The sequence below is a fragment of the Lynx rufus genome, unplaced genomic scaffold (genome assembly GCF_022079265.1).
Source record: "Lynx rufus isolate CCGP_SWC_20201006 ecotype Redwood Valley unplaced genomic scaffold, mLynRuf1.p SCAF_39, whole genome shotgun sequence".
Lineage (NCBI taxonomy): Eukaryota > Metazoa > Chordata > Mammalia > Carnivora > Felidae > Lynx > Lynx rufus.
Genome location: NW_025814855.1, coordinates 1,270,945 through 1,296,267, shown reverse-complemented (window position 1 = coordinate 1,296,267; position 25,323 = coordinate 1,270,945). Strand labels below are relative to the sequence as shown.

The window sequence follows — 25,323 nt, the reverse complement described above, 5'->3', positions numbered from 1 at the left end:
GTCTTGTGCAGCAATGCACATTAGGCTAAAACTGGAATGAGAGCTACTCTCGGTCTTTATGTCGTCCCTGCTGAGGTGCACAAAGCTGGGGCCCCCACAAAAGCACATCCACAGAGTACAATTCTGTTTTCCACCCACGCCAAACAGTGAACACCCCCCCTCCAAGATTAAAGGTACATTAAACAATAAGGCCTTTATTACTGCACAAACCAGAGCAATGAGGTAGATAGTTACTGGTTGATGACCTGAAGACTAGAAAAATCAATTACAAGTGTCATGTGAAACCAACAATTTCCATGAAGTAGGTAAGCCTTCCCTGCAAGCTTCCAACAGAGCCCACTCTTGGCCCAAACTGAGTCATATTCATACTTAACCAGAAAAGGGAAATCACTGTAAGGGCAAAGACTACTCAAGATTTCCTCCAGGGAATGGGAGAGGCCATAGACGTTTGCCTTGCCTTAGGCACACTGGAGTGACCGATGAAGCAGTGTACAAGGTAGTAAAGTGGGATGGCTTCTACTGGAAAAACTGGCAGTGGTGGCATTCGGGTAAGGGCCCTGGGTGGTCTGGACCGTGCAGTGCAGCCCCTGTAAGCCTCACACATGCCTATAAACTGAGGGGATATTTTGCCCCCCTGGATGCTTGGAGGTATGAGGTTCAACTTCAGGCATGTGGCTCCCTCACACAACTATTTAGGGCCATTAGAGTGAACAGGGAGATGGCATGTTTCCTTCAAATCTAAGCCCATTTTCAAATGTGGACTTTCTGGTGTTAAACAACATTGGAGGTTGGAATGAAGGATTTCCCGTATTTCCTACATTCACGGGCCCTCTCCATGCTGTGAAATTTCTGGTGGAGATTGAGGCTAGAGCGTTGGCTAAAGGATTTGCCACATTTGCTGCATTCATAAGGCCTTTCTTTAGTGTGAACTACCTGGTGTTGAATGAGAACAGATTTTTGCCTGAAGGATTTTCCACATCGGCCACACTCATAAGGCCTTGCTCCTGTGTGAATGTTGCAGTGTTGAGTAAGGCTGGTGCTTCGACTAAAGGATTTCCCACATTCATGATACATATAAGGCCTTTCTCCAGTGTGAATTCTTCGGTGTTTAGTGAAAATAGCTCTTCTGCTAAAGCGTTTCCCACACTGGCCACACTCAAAAGGCCTTGCTCTGCTATGAATTCGCTGGTGTTCAACAAGGCTGTAGCTTTGTGTAAAAGATTTCCCACATTCAGCACATTCATAAGGCCTTTCGCCAGTGTGACTTCAGTTGTGCCGATAAAGTTTGGATTTGGATCCAAAGGCTTTCCCACATTCTCCACACTCGTAAAGCCTTTTACTGGTGTGAATTCTCTGGTGTCTAATGAGAGCAGCTCTTTGGCTAAAGGATTTCCCACACTGGTCACACACATAAGGACTTGCTGTGGTGTGAATTCTCTGGTGTCGAACAAGGGTGAAGCTTTGTCTGAAGGATTTCCCACATTCACTGCACTCATAAGGCTTTTCTCCAGTGTGTGTTCTCTGGTGCCTCACAAGATTGGATTTGCACGCAAAGGCTTTCCTGCATTCCTCACACTCAAAAGGCCTTTCTCCACTGTGGATTCTGCAGTGTTCAATAAGGTTGGAACACCGACTAAAGGATTTCCCACATTCACCACACTTATACAGCTTTTCTCCAGTGCGAACTCTCTGGTGTATAATGAGGGTGGCTCTTAGCCTAAAAGATTTTCCACATTCGCTGCACTCGTAAGGCCTTTCTCCAGTGCGGGATCTCTGGAGCTGAACAAGTGAGTACTTGCAGTGAAAAGCCTTCCCATATTTGCTAGACTCATAAACCCTTTTTCTAGTAGAGACTCTTGGGTGGTGAACAAGGCTGTGTTTGTGGCTGGAGGCTTTCCCACATTCACATGATTTGTAATGACTTTCTCCACAAGGAAAGGCCTCCCCACACTTGGTGATTTTGTTTGGCTTCTTACTGTTGAGAATCACCTGGTGCTGGAGAAAGCCCAATGTGTCTGGGAACTCCTTTCCAACTTTTCTCCAGGTGAAGGGATTCCCTGACACATGGAATATGCAGCTCTTTATAAATGAAGCCCTGCCCACATCCCTCTTCTCTGCACTGTGATGCTCCCGAAGCTGGTACAGGTCTGCACATGCTCCATCTACATACACTTTCTGCCCAGGTAGATGGGCCAAGTGCAAAATGTCTTTCAGGATTGGGACACATTTCTCACAGGGGTGAGTCTTCTGGATGGAGGCACCTGCCTTTGGAATCCTGACCTGTGATAAAACTTCTATGGAAACACTCTGTTCAAAAGGTGTCTCTTCATCCTCCATTCCATGCCAACAAACTGAAAAAGGAGAAATACTGATGAGTCATGCTGACGATGGTGGGAAAGTATTAATCATGTTTGTTTTTTTTAAACTTTATGTATAACATGACGTTTTCTCATTTTACAAAACATTGATGATAGAAAAGGTAGTGGACCTGAACAACACTACAGACCAAATGGAGCTAACAGACATATGCAGAACATTCCAATGAACGGCAGAATACACATTCTACTCAAGAGTGCAGGGAACATTCTCTAGGATAGATTATATAATAGGTTAAAAAAAGTCTTAACAAGTCTAAGAAAACTGAAATCATATCAAGTATCTTTCCTGACCAAAATGCAACAAAAAGTAGAAATTAGTAACAGGAGGATAACTGGGAAATTCACAAATATGTGGAAATTAAAGAACATACTCTTGCACAACCAGTGATTCAAAGATTAAATCAAAAGGGAAATCAAAAAATATCTTTGGGCTCCTGGGTGGCTCAGTCGGTTGGGCATTCGGCTTTGGCTCAGGTCATGATCTCGCAGTTTGTGAGTTCGAGCCCTGTGTCAGGCTCTGTGCTAACAGCTCAGAACCTGGGGCCTGCTTTGGATTCTGTGTCTCCCTCTCTCTCTGCCCCTCCCCTGCTTGTGCTCTGTCTCTTTCTCTCAGAAATAAACATTAAACATTTTTTTTAAATAAAAAAAAAATATCTTGAGACAAATGAAAATACAAACAATATACCAAAATTTATGGGATCCAGCAAAAAAGTTCCAGAGGGAAGGCTATAGCAGATACATATCTATATTAAGAAAAAATGAAAGATCTTAAGTAAACATTCTACCTTTGCATCTCAAAGAACTAGAAAAGAACTAAGCCTGATGTTAGCAGAAGGATGGAAATTAAAAAGGTCAAAGTGGAAATAAATAAAATAGAGACTAGAAGGACAATAGGAAAGATCAAAGCTAAGAATTTTTTTTCCCAAAAGATAAAATTGACAAACTTTTAGTTAGACTAAGGAAAAAAAAGAGAAGACTCAAACAAAACTAGAAATGAAAGAGAGGACATTACAATTGATACCACAGAAATACAAGGATCATAAGAGATGACTATTAACCACTATACATCAACAAATTGGATAACCTAGAAGAAATGGATAAATTCCTGGAAACATACAACTACTAAGACTTAATCATGAATAGGAAATCTAGACAGACCGATAATGAATAAAGACATTGAATCCGTAATCAAAAACTTCCCCTTTAAAAAACAAAAACGAAAACAAAACCAAAACCTTCACCCAAAAGAGAAGTGCAGGATTTGATGGGTTCACTGATGAATTCTATGAAACATTTAACGTCATTCCTCATCAAACTCTTCCAAAAAACTGAAGGGAGGGAATACAACCAAATTCATTTTACAAGGCCAGCATTACCCTCAGACCAAAGCCAGATAAGGATACTACAACACAAGAAAATTACAGACCAATATCCCTGATGTACCTAGATGCAAAAATCCTCAACAAAACATTAATAAACCAAATTCAACAGCACATTAAAAGGATCATACGCCACATCCAAGTGAGATTTACCTCTGGGGTGCAAAGATGGTTCAACAAACACAAATCCATAAATGTGATATACTACATTAACAAAATAAAGGATAAAGATCATATCATCATCTCAAAAGATAGAAAAGCATGTAACAAAATTCAGCATCCTTTCATAAACAAAAAACTCTCAACAAATCAGGTATGGAAGGAATGAATGTACCTCAACATGATAAAGATCACATATGACAGGCCCACAGCCAACATCATACTCAATGGCGAAAAGCTGAAAGATTTTTGGTGAAGATCGGGAACAAGACAAGGATGACCACTCTCACCACTTCTATTCAACATGCTACTGGAAGTCATGGCCAGAGTGATTGGGCAAGAAAAATAAAAACTTGTTAAAATAAATTAATTCAGTAAATTACATTGCAGGATACAAAATCAACACACAAAAATCACTTGCATTTTATACGCTAACAAGGAACTGTGCAAAAAAGAAATTAAACAATTCCTTTTACAAGAGCCTCAAAAATAATAAAATACTTAGGAAGAGATTTAATCAAGGAGGTGAAAGATCTATACGCTGGGAACTATAAAACACTAATGAAAGAAATTAAGATACAAATAAATGGAAAAATATCCCTTGTTCATAAATTGAAAGAATTCACATTCTCAAAATGTCCATGCAACCCAAGGCAATCTACAGATTCAATGCAATCCTTTTCAAAATACCAAGGGCATTTTTCACAGAAGTAGAAAAACAAGCAAAATTAGGGTGGAACCACAAAAGACCCTGAATAGCCAAGGCACTCCTGAGCATGAAGAACAAAGCTGAAAGCATCACACTTCCTGATTTCAAATTCTATTACAAAGCTATAGTAATCAAAACAGTATGGTACTGGCATAAAAACAGACACATAAGCCAACAGAACAGAATAGAGAGCACAGAAATAAACCCCTAAATATATGACCAACTAATCTTGACAAGGGGGCCTTGGGGAAAGAGGAAATGGAGGAGTGATGGTACAAAATTTCAATTATTAACATGAGTAAGTTCTGGAGACCTACTATACAGCAGTTTATAGCTAACAGTACCATAATGTGCAATAGTTCTCCCTTATGTTTGAGGGATACACATTCCAAGATCCCTAGTTGAGACATGAAGCTGCGGATAGTACTGAACTCTGTCTACATTACACTTTTTCGTATACATGCACACCTATGATAAAGTTTAATGTATAAGTTAGGCTGAGTAAGAAATTAACAATAGCTAATAAGAAAGTAGAACAATTACAATAATATACTATAATAATAAGAAAGTAGAACAACTATAATAATATACTATAATAAAAGTTATGTTAATGTGGTCTCTCTCAAAATTTCTTACTCTACCATACCTTCTTGTTGTAAAGATGTGAGATGATAAAATGCCTATGTGATAGGATAGATGAATGACACAAGCACTGTGACTTAGCGTGAGGCTACTACTGACCTGAAGATACATCAGAAGGAGGATCATCTACTTCCAGACTGCAGTGGACTGTGGGTAACTAAAACCATGGAAAGAGAAACCATGGGTAAGGGGAGACTACTGTATATTTAAAATTTGCTAACACACTCACACACACATTCACACACAAATGATCAAGATAATAATAAAGGGTTGGGAGGAAATTTAGGGAGGGATGGATGTTTATGGCTTTGCTGATGGTAATGTATTTACGGGTATATACTTATCCCCAAACCCATCAAATTGTATCCATAAAATATATACAGTTTTTAGACATGTCAATAATTCCTCAGTAAAGTGGTTTAAACATTATTTACTAAAGGCACCAAAGCCAAAACCTCATCAACCTAATCATTACTGGGGCTCAAATTGTTATCTGGGGAATCCCACTACTTTTACACACTGTACTCCTATACTCAGGAAAGTAACCAGATATAAAACAGAAACAGATATGCCTCATTTGAACACTAGCCTTTCCTAAATTTCCCAGTGTCTTAAGACCCAGAAATATCCCATATTGGGCACAGATGCTCTAACATGATGAATACACTTAAATTAATGTAAGTCTCTGACAGAGATGGGCTCAATAAAATGAGATCCCATAGCCCCCCACCTCCAACCCAGGTAAAATGTTAATATGGCCCAATGTAAGTTAAAACAGGGTCTCCAGGGATTAAAACTTGTTATATAAAATCTAATAAATAAAAGAGAGTATCCTCACTACTCCTCTGTCCTACAACTCGATTGTACCTGTTCTTAAATCTAGAAAAATTAAAGGGTACCTCATGGTGGGCTACTGTAACCTAAATGTTGTTCTATCCACCAGGACCCCATATCCAACATCAATATCATTTGCCCTTTGTGTTTCACATTTTATAGGCATTGACAAAGGAATGATTACTAACTAAAGTCCACAGTTTACATTAGGGTTTATCCTTTGTGTTTTACATTTTACCAACATCAGTATTATTAAAACCACTGACTCTATCCGTAATTAAGCACTTGGAACACAAGGTGCCATGGACACAGTCATCTTGCCAGGGAGAGAGCAAACAAGGTTACAGTGCGTTAGGCTGACAGCAAGACTCCTGAATCCCAGACCCTTCCCTGAATGCCTGGAGCAATGGGACTTAGGTCTTCTCAGGGCAGTGCACACAACTATGGTCCGCCACATGACACGTGTGCCAAGAAAATGGCGAAGCGAGCAGGACCCATGGTTTGGCTGCAGAAAGGGCAGAGCTGCCCGGGAGGTAAAAGACAATGGACAAAAACCAGGATACTGGGGTGCGTGTGAAGGCCTTACCCAGCGAAGCTATAAGTGCCAAGTTCTCCAGCATCGCATCGTGGTACAGGCGTCTCTGAGCCTCATCAAGAAGCCCCCACTCCTCCTGGGAGAAGTCAATGGCCACGTCCTCAAAAGTCACACAGCCCTGCCGTGATGGGGACAGATCATTCCTTGATCAGCTTTTTTACGACTCTGAGTTTCTTCACCCCGACATTCATTCCATGTTCCCTCTCCTTCCAGCGGTCCCCACTATGGAAGACATATCGGTCCTGGAGCCAGAGAGACCTGCTCTCTTCTCACAGTATCATGATCATTGTCACTGCCCACAGCAACAACCGGCATGTGGGCAGGGAGGTGCCATCTAAATATTGAGCCTGGCATTAGGACATACGTCCTCTTGTCTGAGGTCTCCCAGATTGTGCCTCCGAGACACAACCAAACATGGGCTCACTCTCCACCCTTACGTCCTCAAAGTCACGGCCCTAGGTCCTTCAGTTCACGCTCTCTCTCCATGAAACTACTTCCACCACACCTCTCTCATAGTCTTGCTCTGGAAACCACTTCTCCCCTCCTACCCAGAAGCATCACCCTGGTAATGGCAGGCAGTACCTGCTTATGACATCCAGGTGGTGTCTGGCAAATTCCAAAAGGACCCAGCGCTACCCCAGACTTCCACTGATCCCTGCTACCGGAGGGGACAAAACCCACTTGCAGGCCTCTCCACCCGGTTCTGCTCCTTGCTTCAACCCCAGCCACCAAGAACCACCTGCAGACCTCAGGTCCCCAGGGCTCCCTTCCACTCGTGGTGCGTGTGATGTCCCCTCGTCAGTCACTGCCTTCCTATCCATCAAACCAGCAGTCAAAGCCCAGCCCTGGAGGTCTCTTACCCCAGCCCCAGCGAGGCTCCTAGATGATGACTTCTGCCCCGGTGCTAATTTGCCAGCCTGACTGAAACAGCTAGGATACACCAAGAGACACAATAAATTCCTGGTAAGTCCGCAGTACGAATAAACACTAATGTGGGCCTCAGTGTCATCTTGTCTCAGTTACTCTTGTGCGCCCACATTCCCCTTATGTCCATGCTTCCTGTGGAAGCCCTGGCCACCTGACAGGTTGTCCTCTCCCACAACCTTCCCACAGCCATTTCTCCCCCTCAGCTGTGTTTATGAGGCCCAGCACCCCACCCAGATGCCCAGGCATGACAGTCACAGCTCCCAGCTCCCCTTGCTGTGACCTTTATCATGATGACAAGGATCCCCCTCCTAATTGGGACCCACGCTACCCCCCGTGCAGACACCACCACCTTCTGGATGTCTCCCTATTGAACCCCTTCTCAGAGTTCCAGACCTTTGTGGCCATCTACTAATTGTTCTCCACACGTGTTTCTCTGAAACATCTCCGAGTCTTAAGATAGCCAAAAACAAAACTCATCTCCCCAGTGAGAATTAATCTTTCTACCAACTTTAATATCTTGGTTAAGGGAGTTTCCACCCTTCCAGCTGCTGAGCCCTACAACTCTTTACCTTTTTCTCTCTCTTTCTCAAAATCTGAAATTCTGGCCAGGCCTAATTTAAAAACTGATCCAGAATCCAACCAGCTCTCCCACTTCAACAGCCAGCACCCCGGTACAACCACCAGCACTCACCTCAAGGACTGCAAGTTGCCTGTTTTTCCCATCATCCCTGGCCCCCCAAGAGTATCTGCTCTCTCTCTTCCAGGCTGCAGCCTCAGGGGTCCTGATGAGACCGAGGTCAGATCACCTCCCTCTGCTCCAAACCTATTTTCCCCATCACCTCCAGAAGAGACACCCAACTTTTCATGGAGCCATTCCAGGCCCGACCCCTTCCCAACTGCTCTCTGTTCTCTCTTCTCTCTCATGAGAAGAGGAACTGCAGTTCCTTGAACAAACACACCTTCACCTCCTAGCATGAACATATTCCAATACCTCTGTCTGGAACAATCTTTTACCTCACTGTATTGGTTGCCAGCAATAGGAACCTCTCCATATAACTTCCAGCCTGGATTTATGACCCTGGGTCTCCAGGCCCAAGAAGAGTGGAAGAGTGGCGGGCAAAGAGACTCAGGACACAATTCCAGAGACCAAGATGGGGGCTCAGGACCATTGAGGGCCTGGGATATCCTTCGCTCACCTTCCTACAGTCCATAAGTGCTTCTCTGGTCTTGGTAATCTGTGCAAGGAGGAGGGTCACCCGAGGGATGTAACCATGGCAGGGCTCCATGGGCTCCCCTGCACCCCTGCCCGGCCCTGGAGCCAGGTGACCTGGGATGACTGCATTCTCTCTGAGCCTCAGTCCCCAGTGCTGACTCTTACAACTGCGTGACCTTGGCCAAGGACTCAAACTCCCTGTGCCTCGGAATTATCATCTTCTTTCCGGTCTGTTCTAACTCTGAGTGACTTTTTGAAAACTTTGAGAAGCCTAATTCAGATCTTGTGCCTCTTCTATTCACAACCCTCCATGGCTCCGGCATCCTGAGAATTAAGTTGAAACTCTTCATCTTGGCACTACAGGAGCATTTGCTCCTGGATCAATTGCCCCTGCAAACCGGTCTCTCTGCCTGTAACACTCTCACATCTCATCAACGGTGGCTTTCAGAAACGGGGACGCAGAAAAGAAAAAAAAGAAAAGAAAAGAAAAGAAAAAAGAAAAGAAAAGAAAAGAAGAGAAAAAGAAATGGGGACGTCACACATTATCTCCCCACTGACCCGGCCCCCTGGGCCTGGGCCGTAGGGACGCGAGCAGGCACCTCGTGTTCGGGCCTTTAGGGCCTGGGTGGAGGAAGGGCGGGGAGGACCTGGAGGCCGCGCGTTTACCTGAGTCGGGTCCCGGGGCGCGGCCGCCGCCATCCGACTCTGTAGGTACAGAGGGGTCCTAAGAGGTCGGCGACAGAGACGGGACTCGTGCACAGTTGTCAACCACCGCCTCCGACCCTCAGACCAGCTGCTGTGCAGTGGGGACAACCCCACCCCTACCACCTTCTGGCTCTCACCACCGCGGACCCAACTGCACGCTCCTAAAGGTCCCAGATCCCGGCTGCGCGCGAAAGCAAAGCGACTGCAGCCTCAGGGGTGCCGGAAGTCCCGCCCCGAAGCTCTGGTCCACACGCGGAAACTCCCCTATTTCTGCGCGTTCATTGGCTGCACGCTCTGGGCACGCGGCACTGGCAATTATGGGTAATGTAGTCCCCACGGTGGCGCTCGGCACGAGGTTCGCGGAGCCCCGAGGCCACGTTTGCTCGCGGAGTACAGACACCGTCTAGGAAGGTGTGAGGAGAGGCCCCGGGACGGTCCCCTCGCGGAAGCTCGACCCGCACCCGGGCGCCCCTCGGCTGAGCGGGGTGGTCGTGGGCGACGTGGGAGGTCTCCTCCGGGGAAGCGCCCAGTGCTGGACGTGCCTACCCCCTCCCCAGTCCCGGAGCCGCTCCCCACGCGCCCCGGCCCCGCGTCTCAGAACGAGTTAAAAGACCCGGATCAGGCCCGGCGGCACTGTGTGCGCTTCCCGCGGGTCGCCCAGAAAGGTCGGGATTTGGCCTCGGCGGGCACAGGTGCGCACTCTTCCCCCCGAGCCGCGCGGACGCGTCGCTGGCGGCTCAGGTCGGCGGCCCGAGGCGGGGGCGTTTTGCCCCCGGGATCCGCGGCGGAAATCCGGCGCCTGGAGCCTGAGGGCCCCGGGGGAGCCCTGTCGGGAGGAGCCCGACACCCAGGAACGTCAGCGCGCGCCCGCAACTCCCCGCTGTCCTTTGGGGGGCCCTCGGCGGCAGCTCGCGGCCCTCACCGCTCCCGGGACCCGGGCGGGCGCCCCCTGGAAGCCCCTTGGGTGGAAAGGGGGAACTCAGACTCGGGGGCCTCTGAGGAGGTGCCCACGCCCTCTAGGTGTGTCCCCGGATCCCCGCGCTGCCCGGCCCTCCACCCGAGCTTCCGTGGGGCCCACCGGCACCTTGGGGTCTGAAGTTCCATCTCCTCTGTGCCCAGCCCACGCTGTCCCCGGTCAGATGCGACCTCAGATCACACCTGGCCCGCTGACCTGATGAGCATGTCTGTCTGCGGAGGGAAAGAATTAACCAGGTTCCCTCAGGGAAACAGGTGCACTGAGAGCCCCAAGCGTAACCTACCTTCAGCGTGGGCTTCTGCTGCCTCCAAGACCTACCTGCCCCTGAGCCTAAGTCCATGCAAGCAAGGCCCCACCCGGGACAAGTCCCCGCCCCCCGTGTGGCTTCCCGCAGGGGTGTCTGGAAAGCAACCCAAAGCAATGGTGAATGCTTTTAAAACAGAAACTTGAAAAATACTTCATAAGTCAAAGGGTGAGAACCGCTTGTGGGGTAGTAGAATGGGGTGGCAACCTGAGTGTAAACAGCAGGGGGGTCATTGTTGCCTTTGTTCCCTGCAGGGTTCTAATAGCACCCTCACTCTGTGGCCTGTGCCATCTGCAGCGGTTCCGAGCCCCAGCAGTAGTAGTTCTTTGCCCAGCCTTGTGAAGTCTCATCCAGCACCTGCACAGGTTAGTTGTTTGTTTTTTTTTTTTTTTTCCAGACACCTTGGCGACCCCACGCAGATTTACTGAGGTTTCTTCAGTGCCCATACCCCGTTCTCTGTTGGGCTTACGTAGGGATTCCAGACTCCTCCTCACCCTGAGCTCTGAGTACATGGAAATCCACAGAGTACAGCATGAAACTTCTAACCTATTTAAGGGCTGGAAGAAATCTTACTTGAAGTAGGAGCCGCTTCTAGAAGTCTTACTTGAGTTAGGAAGGTTATCTTTTGAGTTGAATAAAGGAGGAAGAAAATCCCAAAGTAATGGGCTCAAGCCATATATTACCTTTATTTCTAACAGGATGTGTCTGTTTCCTGTTGAATATATATTTTGCTATGTGTAGTTTACTCACACTGGAAGAAAGATGGGTTTCCTTGACTTCATTTGGGGAATGGAAAAGAGAGTGGAGGAGGGAATTTAATGTGTGGGCTGCAAGGTTGATTGGGATGGGCAGTGGGGAAGATGATTCTGGAGCATCAGGAAATGAAATAGAGCATTAAGGAGGTGATAGAAGCGAGAAAGTTTTCCTTCTAGGTGTTAGTCCCTATTTGCATACTGATGGAAGGTCAGTAGATAGGGGAAAATAGGTGAGGAAAGGGATCATGGAAAACAGCAGGTGTGAATTACTTAAAATGTTAACAGAATGGTTCATTAGGGAAATTTTATCCAAAACCATGATGAGGTATCACTCCACATCTACCAGGATGGCCGTGGGGCAGAAATCGTATTGACAAAGCCTTAGAAAAATTGGAGAAATTGGAGCCCTCATCTGTTGCTGATGGGAATGTAAAATAGTGCAGTGTGAGATTGAACAATGTGAAAACCAGTTTAGCTGCTCCTCAAAAACTTGAATATGGAAATACCATTGGGCCTAGCATTTAACACTCCTGGTATCCAACCCAAAGAATGGAAAGCAGGACTCAAACAAACACTTGTACACCAATGGTCATAGCAGCACTCTTCACGATATCCAAAAGGTGGAAACAATCCAAGTATCTGTTAACACAGGAAAGGATTTTAAAAATGTGGTATTTTATACAATGGAATATTATTCAGCCACAAAAAGGAATGAAGTTCTGATACATACAACAAGATGGGTGAAACTTGAAAACATTATGCTAAGTGATTAAAGCCAGACCCAAAAAGATAAATATTATGATTCCATTCATAGGAAATACCCAGAATAGTCGAGCTCATAGAGACTGAACATATGTTAGAGGTTAGCAGGGCCTAGGTAGAGAGGGAAATGGGAAATTATTGGTCAGTGGGTACATATTTTCTGTTTGGTTTGATTTTTTTTTTAAGTTTCACGTGTCCAGCTATAAAATAAATAAGCCACAGGGACAAAGATACAGCATAGGGAACAGAGTCGATAATATTGTAATAACCCTGCATGGTGATAGATGGTGGCTGCACTTACGATGAGCGTTGTGTAATGTATAGAGTTGTCGAATCACTATGTTGTGTACTTGAAATTAACACAACTTTATATGTTGTATTATTTTCGTATATAAATTATATTTTCACACATATATGTGAACTAGAAACAGATAGTGGTAATGGTAGTAGACACAGAACACTGCAGATTTACTTAATGCCACTGAATCGTATACTTGAAAATAATTAAAATGGAAAACTTTATATTACATATAATTTACTGCTATATATACACCAAAACACCTGCAAAGTGAGAGATTTTGTCTAAATCCCCAAACTCACAATTTTTCCTCTGTTCTACTATTTCACAATTTCATGGATTTTTCTATGGATGAAGCTAAAACAATTTGAGTAATGTTTGTGTAAACAACTTACATAATATTCACGTGCCCCTATTATAGGGTTCATGAGTTCTAGGACCTAATTGTTTCAGTCTACACAGCATAATACTTTCTTATCAAAAATCTGAAAATTATTGATCCCTAAGTATTAGCAGATGATGGAAGGAATGATTGAATTTCCCGTAGAGAACAGAGTCTTACGGTCTCAGCCAAATTAGCAAAAGCTGTTTACCTCGCCTAGCCAATAAAACAGAACGGGTTTTGCAGTTTACCAGTGACACGAGTATCACTGAAAATGAGCAAAAAGGGACTGAATGTTGAGAAACATAAAGACAAAAATACAGAGGCATCCACCAGCCACTGGCCTGGAATAACAAATAGAATCATCCAAACAGACAAAAGAGAAGACAGTGAGTAAAAAGAGAGAAAGCAGCTCACAAGGATCAAAATGGTGTACATAGCTCTGGCCTCGGGAGAAGGTCTAGGAGAATGGCTGTTGCTGTGAATATATTGGACATGTTGCCTGTGCCTGTGTAGGAAAATAACCATGGAGCCACTAGCCCAGACCATGAAGGCCAAACATGCGAGGTCAATTGTAGAAAATAGGGCTGTCACTATAAACTTTAAAAATCGGTCCGGATTTAATGGGGAGCAGTATCCATAATTTATCTTCACACTAAGGTTTTTACTGTGCGTTGGACCAGCCACTTTAATAGGAACAAAGATGCTTACCAAGAGATGCAGGATCCAGCAAAGGCAACAGCACAAGTAAATGCACTTTGAGGATCTCCTTCTGAGCTCCATCGAACTAGAGACATTGAGGCGAAGCCTAACGGCTTGGAAGCCACTGAGGAAGGAGGTGGTGCTGAGGCAGACCCCCCTGGCTGCTCTGTGGAAGTAGAAGAAAAACTTACATCCAGCCTCATTCAGGAAATATGTTGCTCCAAAAGCTGCCGTTATATGAGGGATCCCTCTGGAGAAAAGCACCAAGGAGTTGGCTAAGACCAGTTGATTGAGAATCACGTCTGTGGGTCTCACCTTGTGTCCAGTGAGCAGAGTGAAGTTATAAAGACAAAGAAGGGAGAAGTTTCCAAGGGTTCCCACTCCCAGCTGAGTGACTAAGGTAATCCCGATTTGCCACTTGACAGAAGCGATCACGTCATCTATGGAACATTGGTTTCAGTAGCAGCCAGAGGAATGCAGTTTGACAAACAAAAAGAAATATTTACCACCAAACCCAGTGGCCTCCAGCACTAAGCTTAGCACATTCTTTCTAAATTTAAATAAACACTATAGGGGCGCCTGGGTGGCTCAGTCGGTGAAGCGTCCAACTTCAGCTCAGGTCATGATCTCACGGTTCATGAGTTCGAGCCCAGCGTCTGGCTCTGTGATGACAGCTCAGAACCGGGGGCCTGCTTCAGATTCTGTGTCTCCCTCTCTGGCCCTCTCCTGCTGGCGCTTTGCCTCTCTTTCTCTCTCAAAAATAAACAAACATTAAAATTTTTTTTAAAAGAAAAAAATAAACATTATATATGTATGCTAATGGGTACAGAGTCTATTCCTGAAGGTTCCACTTGGAAACAAATGTCTGTTCACTGGAACATGGTGAGTGATTTATGGCCCATCTGCACAACAGAGTTTTCCACACCTGTGAATTGAGTGAGGAGGATCTCTAGACTCTGATCTGCAGTTATGAACTGTGTGTATTCTGAAGTGAGAAGCAAGGTACAAAACTGTGTGTAACATGCTAAGGTTTCCCCAAGTGTGTGGAGGAGTGACAATATGGACACAGAACATATATAGGATGGGGCTAATTTTAAAGCTAGACTTGTAAGGAAGAAATGTTGTCATAGTGCCTTATATGTACAAATGTACGTATTTCACATAATTATTAAATAATGTTAAATTAGGGGCGCCTGGGTGGCGCAGTCGGTTAAGCGTCCGACTTCAGCCAGGTCACGATCTCGCGGTCTGTGAGTTCGAGCCCCGCGTCAGGCTCTGGGCTAATGGCTCAGAGCCTGGAGCCTGTTTCCGATTCTGTGTCTCTCTCTCTCTCTGCCCCTCCCCCGTTCATGCTCTGTCTCTCTCTGTCCCAAAAGTAAATAAAAAACGTTGAAAAAAAAATTAAAAAAAAAATAATGTTAAATTAATTGTTTTAAAAGCACTAAATTCAAATGTTACAAAATTTGATTGGCTATCCACGTGGCTGTCCCTGTATGTAAAGGAAATATGAATAGGGAAATACATTTCAAGTGAATTGAAAATTAGAATTTTGAGTGTATATCCTGAACGGGGATAAATGGAGGCAAAACTATCTGCCCAAATCTTAACTTTTGTCTACATATTTTACTATAATGTATTTGTATGGTATTTTGGGAACAAACATATTCGTATAAATGGGAAATAAATCTTTCCCTATAAGACAAAACAAATGCACATATGAAACCAAATACTCTGAGTAAAAGTCTAAAGCCTACATTTGACAGAAATAATATCAACTCCTATAGTATTGGTTTTAACTTGCATGTATTTCATTTTTCTTTTCATTGAAAAAAATCTAGAAATTATAGACAACTTCACGACAGTGCCTAATTCTAGCGCCCAGTTTATGGACACCTAATACAGTTTTTCCGTATAAGAAGCAGTGTGGTTTAGGAAAAAAGAAAAAACTGACATATTCCAGATCTAGGACAGGAACCTCCAAAGATCATCCCAAAACTCCTTGCTTGGCAAGGGAATAGAGGAAACCATCAGTGCTGAGGGTTACTTTGGGAGGTGGCAAGGTCTGTCCTGAAGAAGCTGTCACTGCCCCAGTTTGGTGCAACGGTAACTTGAAAGGATTGACATAGATAAACCAAAGGCATATATAGACAAGTAATGCAAAGGTTAATGCCGGAAGATGTTAGGGAAACAACTAATTATTCTGAAAACTGGTAAAGGGTGACTATCAACCATTACCCCTGCATTAGCTGAACAGCCTGCATTTTGCATTAAGAAATGTCTGTGGAGGCACACAAAAAAATGGCCTGTTTGGATAAGACTTGTGGATGTCAGATAAAAATATTTCATCATGGGAAAAGATTCAGAGATACGAAATTAAATAGTAAAAAATAAATTCAACGACATTTGAGGAGAGACTTCCTCATGAGGACAATCCCTTCTTCCAGAGTCACTGATGTTTCAGTCTTGGTTGATGAAGTATGAAGACTTCTTCAGATTGCGAAGACACAAAGCCAGCATGCTGGACAGCAGTTTACGGAGTCACGGTCTTCCTGGCATGGATTAAGGAGCGATAGCTGTAAGCTAGGTTTCAAGTTCCATGATTGAAAACTGAGATGGTGGGGCGCCTGGGTGGCGCAGTCGGTTAAGCGTCCGACTTCAGCCAGGTCACGATCTCGCGGTCCGTGAGTTCGAGCCCCGCGTCAGGCTCTGGGCTGATGGCTCGGAGCCTGGAGCCTGTTTCCGATTCTGTGTCTCCCTCTCTCTCTGCCCCTCCCCCGTTCATGCTCTGTCTCTCTCTGTCCCAAAAAAATAAATTAAAAAAAAAAAAAAAAGAAAGAAAACTGAGATGGTTATACACTTGAGAAACATCGGAATTGTTATTAGGATAAATCACATAATTTAGAATAGTCCCAAATCAAGACAGTTTAAATTTTCCTTTTTAGGCAATAGCCTTTTCCAAGGTGTCAGTGGATAGTGAAAGACTAGTGGAATTTTGGAAAACAACATTAAAATAAACTAATATGAGGGGAACATTGATTGAAAACCAGAAACTGTACTTAAGTCATACGATTCATTTTGAATAACAACAAAGAAAACCATCATCCTAGATGGAAATTTTTGGAATGTTAACAATAAAATTCACACTAAGAAGTATGTTACTGAATAAAATTCCAATGAAAATGTTAACATTTCTCTTTTTTTAATATTTATTTATTTTTAAGAGAGAGAGAGAGACGGGAGGGGCAGAGAGAGAGAGAGAGAGAGGGAGACACAGAATCCAAAGTAGGCTCCAGGCTCTTAGCTGTCAGCACAGAGCCCAATATGGAACTTGAACCCATGAACCATGAGATCATGACCTGAGCTGAAGCTGAATGTTTAACTGATTGAGCCTCCCAGGTGCCCCCAAAATGTTAACATTTCAAAATTTTCTCTATTAACATCAAACGTATGCAAAATTTTAAATGTTTAATGAAAAGAACTTTCCTTACTGTATATAAAGTAAATAATAACTCTGGGTTACTAATGGCAAAAACCAAATATGGAATAGAATAAGGAGATTACAAATTATCTATGTTTGCAGGTATTTATGAGATAAATTTATAGAAGTTTATATATGATAAAAGTTAATGCTGAATTTTTTCGGAGAAATGAGTTTTTTAATATATGGTAGTAAAATATTTGGAGACTTAGTTAAGACATCACAGGTATATTTTTTGAGCTTTAATCTTAAGAAAATAAATAAATACTGGATCTAAACCTAAGAAATGTCTAATCTCTTAGCTAAAAATATGTTCTCTTTTTGAATGTATTTATTTTTTAAAATATTTTTTAAAGAGAGGGAGTGTGTGAGTGGGGGAGACAGGCAGAGGGGGAGGAGAGGGAGAGAGAGAGAGAGAGAGAGAGAATGAATCTTAAGCAGGCTCCATGATCAGAGCAGAGTCTGGCTCAGGGCTCAATCCCACGACCCTGGGATCATGACCTGAGCCGATATCAAGAGTTGGGCACTCAGCCGACTGAGCCACCCAGATGCCCCTGGTAGTAGTATATTTTCATAATTTTGGCTGAGCCAAGTATTACTAAGCGTGCACCAAAACTGAGGATTTAAAACATTTGTAGCACATTTGTATTTATGTATAGTTAAGGGGCTCCTGGGTGGCTCAGTTGGTTGAACGTCCAACTCTCAATTTCAGCTCAGGTCATGATCCCAGGGTCGTGGGATTGAGCCCTGCATCGGGCTCCTTGCTGAGTGTGGAGCCTGCTTAAGATTCTCTCTCTCTCTCTCTCTCTCTCTCTCTCTCTCTCTCTCTCTCTCTCCCTCTGTGCCTCTCCCCTGCACGCTGTCTCTAAAATAAAAAAAAGATAATAGTTAAAAGTGTTTTCATGCTTATACTGTTTTTTTACTGAAAGACCCCTCAAACAAATAGAAAAATGAAACTCAAAGAAAGCATTTGAATATGTAGAAGCAGCAATTATAATAATCTCGGTGTTTCTTTGGCAATGTAAATGAACAGGCAACTCTTAGAAAAGAAAGCATACATTATAAAATGTGTTTTTCTCATAAACATCAGAAAAAAACAAATTACACCAAAAATGACATTGTACTTTTTAAATGCACACATACTCTTGCTGAAATTTCATTAGGGTCGGTTTCCTCTAGAAAAATTGCATCATTTTTATTGCATATCAGAAAAGATACACAATTTGGAGTTTTCTTATTGGCCTGCTGTGTTACACATTTTAAAATGTGTAACTGACTGTGACCTCGGGATATTCAGATGCGCCAGTGGAATCCCCTTTCACTATCTCCTGTGTACTCCACCCTGACCCTCAATAAAGGCGCTTGCCTAGAGGTCCTCCTCCATTTCCTCTTCCATCCCCCACCTTCTCCACCTGCTTAGTTGAGTCAACCCCCTTGGCTCTTCCACCAATGACCCCCTGGTGGTGTGCCCGGACTCTGTCTCTGTAGGACCCGTGACTATAATAAACGGTTTTTCTGGCCCTCTCTTGTGTCTGGCTGAACCTGACACACCATGTCATGACAGATACAAAACAGCCACAAATTTAAAATGTTCTGAAAATCATTTAGAATACTGAATACATAAAATTTTACCTGATATAGGTTTTTCTCTTGTTTTCTGGAATGATTGTGCAATTTGAGATTAAAGTAAATGCTGTGTAAAATACATTTCAATTCTATTTTAGTAACTGAAATAGAGCAGTTTGTATTTAAGTGTGGGGGAGACACCTCACGCTTGGTAAACAACCTAATGGGCTAGTGATAAGAGAGTCCGTGGGGTGAATAGGAGGAAAACACCTCACTAGTAAGTATCAATCATATTCCTTGGACATTGATTAATATGTTTCACAAAAGAATGCAGAAGGTGAATTCACTCAGCCGTAAATCAGCAGATGTGACTTAAGAGAGATCTTCGTGACTGAATATAAATTGGTCTAGAAGGATCCTCCACAAGTGAAGCAGGGTTAACTGTCTGGGCTGGGAAAGAGGAAAGGGGCAGGGGAGGGGGTGTCAGAGTGGAAATCCACCTGAAATTTATGCGTGAATTGATTTCCTAAAAATTTCATGGTGAAATTCGTAGTTTTTAAATTTAAAATTTTATAATTAAAAAAAGTTTGTTTATTTTAAGAGAGAGAGAGAGAGAGAGAACAAGGCAAGGGGGAGAGAGAATTCCAAGCAGGCTTGGTGCTGTTAGTGCAGAGCCTGACATGGGGCTCGATCTCATGAACCATGAGCTCATGACCTGAGCCCAAATCAAGACTTGGGGGCGAGGGAGGGGGGATGCCTGGGCGGCTCAGTCTGTTAAGCATCCGACTCTTGGTGTTCCCTCTCTCTCTCTCTCTCTCAAAATAAATAAACATTTTTTTAAAAGCCCACATGAGAGTCCTAAAATCTGAAATTGCCGTGGTTACTGATCATTCCAGCCCTTAAAGACTTCAGAAGTACAAAGGCAATAAAGGATCGTGACATTCCCATAATCGCAGGGTGTTGGGCAACAAAGGGAGGATCCAAATTAAGTGACTCCTGGTCTTAGCGAGGGGGCGTGAACTTCCCCGTCAAACAAGTTCTCCAGTCAGAATTTTATTTTATTGTTTTATTCTTATCTTTTTAGTTTGATAAACATACATCTTGGAGGGTAGAGAGAGCAATAGGTTAACGGCAGAAGAAGACTAACAAGGCACTTTTACCATCTGCTGGATTACACAGCAGGGTAATACTACTATTGGAAGACTACTGAAGTCTCTGGTTATTCCTCCCTCCCTGCTCCAGCCCCAAATCCTACAACCATTAGGCACAGTGTTCTTCAAATAATAATCTCTCTTAACTGGGGGATGAGATTGGTCTTTTAATTCTGTAAACAGAAGATAAATATTAACATTCTTCTGATGACAAAGTTTCAACCTTTGTCATCACAGCTTCAGTTAGTACAACAGGCTCAGCAGAAAATCTAACAAGTAAATTCGTGTTCTAGCACCTGTCACGCAGACCCCAGGCAACTACTCAGAGGCTGGAGTTCATTGTCATTATCTAACTGTTGGGCACATATCTACTGTGTGAAGTCTTTAGAGCGTGTCCTATGATGTTCAGCATCTTCAGAGAGAAATGAAAGATTTCATAGAAGCTGTAACTCTGAGGAGAGAGGAGAAATGCCAGGTAGCCGTAAAGAAGGTGGGTAAAGGCGGGACGCCTGGGTGGCTCAGTCAGTTAAGCATCTGACTCTTGATTTTGGTTCAGGTCATGATCTCATGGTTCATGGGTTTGAGCCCTTAGTGGGACTATGTGCTCACATTGCAGAGCCTGTTTGGGATTCTCTCTCTCTCCCTCTTTCTCTGCCCCTTCCCTTCCCTGCCTCCTCTCTCTCTCCCCCCTTCCTCTCTCCCTCTCTGAAAATAAATAAATAAACATTAAAACAAAAAAGAATGTGGGCAAGGGGGTGGTAGGTGTCAGATGTTCTCAGGAAACGTCATTTTTCACTAGACACAGAAATATGTTTCTGTTTCAACCCATAAAACATAGAGCAAGAGAGAGCATGTGTGCACTTTATATCTGTGTTTTTTACTGGATTTTTTGTGATATAACTCTCCTATGAATCTCACACTTATCTAAAAAAAACAAAAACAAAAACTAGACACTTACCCCAAATAACATTTGGAATCAGGACAGTAGGTGTTCGGGAAGCATCTGTGCAGAGGTGGAAAGGAGCATCCGAACCCAGGATAAAGGTTTGGGACTCCATGATCTCATCTCCATGGTGTAAAGTAATTATCGTGTCACCAGTAATTTTGGTGACAATACCTGCACAGGGAGTTGAGATTTTCAATGAAAAACATTTGCAGGTTGTACAAATTACTGAAAGCAATTAATGTTGAATTACAAAGTTTTCTATCAAAAGTTTCAGGGATAACTAAGGAACAACTTAATTGTGAAACATTTAAAAAATAAATCTCAAGGAACACTAAGGAGGCCAGACAACATTGGGATCTCTTAAGTTGGAGAATGAAACCAAACACTTCATTATGCAGGATTATTAATCATTTTGGAAGTTTGTCTGAAAATATGATTCCTTTCCATTCCTAAGCTCACTGTGGGTACTGACTGAAATGAGTAGAGATTAAAAAAAAAAAATAGCTGGGTGGTTCAAATAAACAGAAATCTGTGATGTTACATTCATTAAGTGTTTTCCAAGATATTTATCAGAGTTCTTATGTTGGTTGGGCACTTTGGTGGCTACACTGGACCATCGTACAAAACACAGAAACTAACTTCTTTAAAAAGTGTTTTTAATTCATTTATTTTGAGAGAGATAGCACGAGTGAGGGGAGGGGCAGAGAGAGGGAGAGAGAGAATCTCAAGCAGGCTTTGCACTGTCAGCACGGAATGGAACCCCACATGTGACTTGAACTCACGGACCATGAGATCATGACCTGAGCCAAAACCAAGAGTCAGATGCTTAACCGACCGAGCCACCCAGGCACCCCAGAAACGAATTTCTTTTAGAGAAACAACATTAAATAAACCAAGCTTTTAAATTCTTTTTCTTTTAAATTTTTAATGTTTATTTATTTTTGAGAGAGAGACAACATACAACTGGGGGAGGGGCAGTGAGAGTGAGCGGGAGACATAGAATCCAAAGCAGGCTTCAGGCTCTGAGCCATCAGCACAGAGCCCCATGCAGGGCTTGAACCCGCGAACCATGAGATCATGACCTGAGCCAAAGTCAGATGCTTAACTGACTGAGCTATCCAGGCGCCCCTAAATTCTTTAATTTATTATAGGTCATTGTGTTCTATGGAAAATGGAAAAGAGCAGAGCATGGGTGATGAAAAGTTCAGTGGTCAAGGAAGGGTAGCGACATTAAGTAGGATATTCATAGTAAGACTCTTAGGGAAGAAAATATTTTAAAGAGGTAAGGGGGCAGGTTTGATTCTTCCTTTTAAATCTTTCAGTGCAATGTTTTCCCTTGCATTAGTGTAGCCACCCAGGTGCTCCTCCAGCTATTTTCTTTATGGTGAGGTCAGTTATGTTAAATTATATTTAAACCTCTATTGAACTTTTGTGTGCTACTTCTCTTTCTTGCTGAAAAGACCATTTGCATGGATTGGCATTTCTAACTTTTAATTTTGATGCAATTTGAAACGTACAGAAAAGATGTGGGCAAGGGAAAGAGAAAGTTTCTGTGCTCTTTAAGAAGATTCATACTGTACCTAGGGGCGCCTGGGTGGCTCAGTCAGTTGAACACCGACTTTGGCTCAGGTCATGATCTCACATCCGTAGGTTGGCTCTGTGCTGACAGCTCAGAGCCTGGAGCCTGCTTCAGATTCTGTCTCTCCCTCTCTCTCCCTGCCCCTCCCCTGCTTGTGCTCTGTCTCTCTCTGTCTCTCAGAAAATAAAAATAAAATGTTAAAAAAAAAAAAAAAAGATTCACATCCTAGGGGTACCTGGATGGCTCAGTTGGTTGAGCATCTGACTCTTGATTTCGGCCCAGTCTCATGTTTTGTAAAATTGACCCCCACATTGGGCTTCAGGCCAGCAGCACGGAGCCTGCTTTGGATTCTGTCTCCTCCATTCTCTGCCCCTCCCCTGTTCATGTTCTCTCTCTCAAAATACATAAATAAATAAATATTAAAAAAAAAAAGACTCACACCCTCCTACTCCTACACTTCTCTCTTACTTCCCTTCATATTTTTCCAGCTTTATTGAGATTTAATTGACATATAACATGTAATTTTAAAGCGTACAATGTGATGATTTGATACATTATATATCGCAACATGATGAACAAAATAGCATTAATTAACACCTCCATTACCTCACATAATTACCTTTTTTTTGGGTGTATGTGTGGTGAGAACATTTAAGGTCTACTCTCTTAACAACATTCAGGTATGTAATATAGTATTGTTAACTAAAGTCACCATACTGTACATGGGGTCCCCAGAACTCATTCACCTTAAAACTGGAAGTTTCTGTGATCAACACCCACCCCCTTCCCTCACCTCTCAGTTTGTGGCAACCACCATTCTATTGTTTCTGTGAGTTCAGCTCTGTTAGGTTACACGTATAAGTGAGATCATGAGGCATTTGTCTTTCTATGTCTGACTTATTTTACTTAACATAATGCCCTCAAGTTTCATCCATGTTATTGCAAAATTTTCTCACAGCTGGTTCTCCACTATATATATCTCTTTGAGATTCTGATTTCACTTACTTTGAATATATACCCAGAAGTAGCATTGCTGAATCACGTATTTTAAATTTTTTGAGGAACCTCCATACTGGTTTCCATGGTACCAATATCCATCCCCACCAACAGTGCACAAGTATCTCTTTTTCTTTCTTCTGCTTTATCCATTCTGTTGATGGTCTCTAGAGCATATTCATTTCATTTATTGTATTCTTCAGCTCTTGAGTTTCTTTTTGGTTCTTTTTTTAGGATTTCCATCTTGTTAAACTCCTCATTTTATTCATATATTGTTTTCCTGGTTTCATCGAATTGTTTTTTCTGTGCCATCATATACACCATTGAACTTCCTTAAAACACCTGTTTTGGATTCTTTATCAGGTAAATCACAGATCTCCATGTCTTTGGGGCCAGTTATTGGAAAATTACTGTGTTCTTTTGGGGATGTTATGTTTCCTTGATTTTTCATGTTCCTTGAAGTCCTGCATTGTTATCTTCCCATTTGAAGTAGGAGTTACCTCTTCCAGTCTTTACTTGCTACTTCAGGAAATAAATACCTTCTGTCAGCCCTGCTAAGGATTCTGAGGTTTTCTCAGAACTTCTATAGGTACAACTCCCAACTCCGCCACACTTCTTGCCTCCTCTTGTAGCAGAATACTTAAACTTGTATGCCGCCTCTCCAGTCTCCGTAGCCAGGCCGAGGTGCTCACAGCCTCCCTTTCGTTTTTGTTTTTCCAAGAGTTGTGCTAAATGCTCAAGGTTGTGGTCTCTCCTAGACCCACAGATTCACTGGCTTTCTGCTTGCATTCACTAGCGATCTGCAAAAGCTCACTCTTTCGGTTGTTGAGAGTGTGGCTCTCAGGGATGTGGCTTCAGGGTGGAGGTGTGCGAGTGAGACATGTGGATTGCTGGGGGTGGCTGTGGGTCAGTTGAAGGGCTCTTCAGACAAGGCATCCCCAGCAGCTCACGGGAGGGCCTATTAACGAAGCCCAGGCTCAGTAAGACCCCTGTCCCTCTTACACGTTCTGTCCTGACCCCGTGACCACTCTTCTCCTAACCTCTCACCACCCTCCAGTAGTGTGACTCGTAGCTCAGTCCTCTGGATGGGGTGAGAGACAGATGGGCCTCTTTGGCAGCTTTCTGCACAGCTGTGGAAGCCAGGCACTCACGCATGTGCTCTTACTTCCCCCCCCGCGGGAGAAATAAGGACCAAGAAGGGCTCTCTTGGCACTCAGCTGTGCCACCTGTGGGGAGGAGTGACACAGATTCAGTCAGTGTTCCTCTTACCCTATCCAGTGACTCCAATGCCAGATTTTCTTTTTTTTTTGGCTCCAATAGGGTGCTAGAACTTCTTCACTGGACCCCTGGACTTTTACAAAAGCTATCTCCTCCACATGTGGTTGTATAAATCAGTGTTCTCCAGGGGTTCCCAGACCATAGCCAAGAGGGAATGAAGCCAGTTCATGGGCTACTTCAGGGTCCACAGTGAGACCGAGGTCTGTAAGCCCAGTGCACCAGTGGGCGAGACTGTGGTTCCCTTGGTGTATAGTGCTGGTGATGGACTCAAAGCTGAACAGGACTGTAGCTGCATCTCCAAAGCTACAAAGCTGTTTCTGGGTCTGTCTCCAGGACCATCGTTGGTCAGTCAATTGCCCATGTGGGGCTGTCTCCTCTAAATGGCTCTCCTCATTCCTGGACTGCACTGGATTTCTCAGTCTCCTGTCTGAATCCTACAGTTCCCACAAAGACACTTTTTTTCCATGGATGACCACCAAATTGTTGTTGAGGGGGCAGATATGAGGTGGGGATGTCTCATTCTGCCATCTTGCTGACGTCACTTGCTCCCTTACACTTATTTGACATTCTCATCCATGAGAAGCTAAGAGAATGCTGGCTCGGGGCGCC

General features: G+C 43.6%; 2 protein-coding genes across 2 annotated transcripts; both read right to left on the bottom strand.

Moving 5' to 3' along the window:
- Positions 1 to 750: 750 nt before the first annotated feature.
- Positions 751 to 9,535, bottom strand: LOC124522697 (zinc finger protein 416-like). The gene is given in 3 exon segments (XM_047094281.1): positions 751 to 2,351; positions 6,688 to 6,814; positions 9,503 to 9,535. Coding segments are annotated over 3 exon segments (1,761 nt in total).
- A 3,699-nt stretch (positions 9,536 to 13,234) lies between these two features.
- On the bottom strand, positions 13,235 to 24,591 carry LOC124522695 (vomeronasal type-1 receptor 1). Its single transcript, XM_047094280.1, has 2 exons — positions 24,477 to 24,591; positions 13,235 to 14,160 (listed from the first exon to the last, which is right to left on the bottom strand). Exons 1-2 carry the CDS (start codon positions 24,589 to 24,591, stop codon positions 13,235 to 13,237), a joined length of 1,041 nt encoding a protein of 346 aa, XP_046950236.1.
- Positions 24,592 to 25,323: the final 732 nt, after the last annotated feature.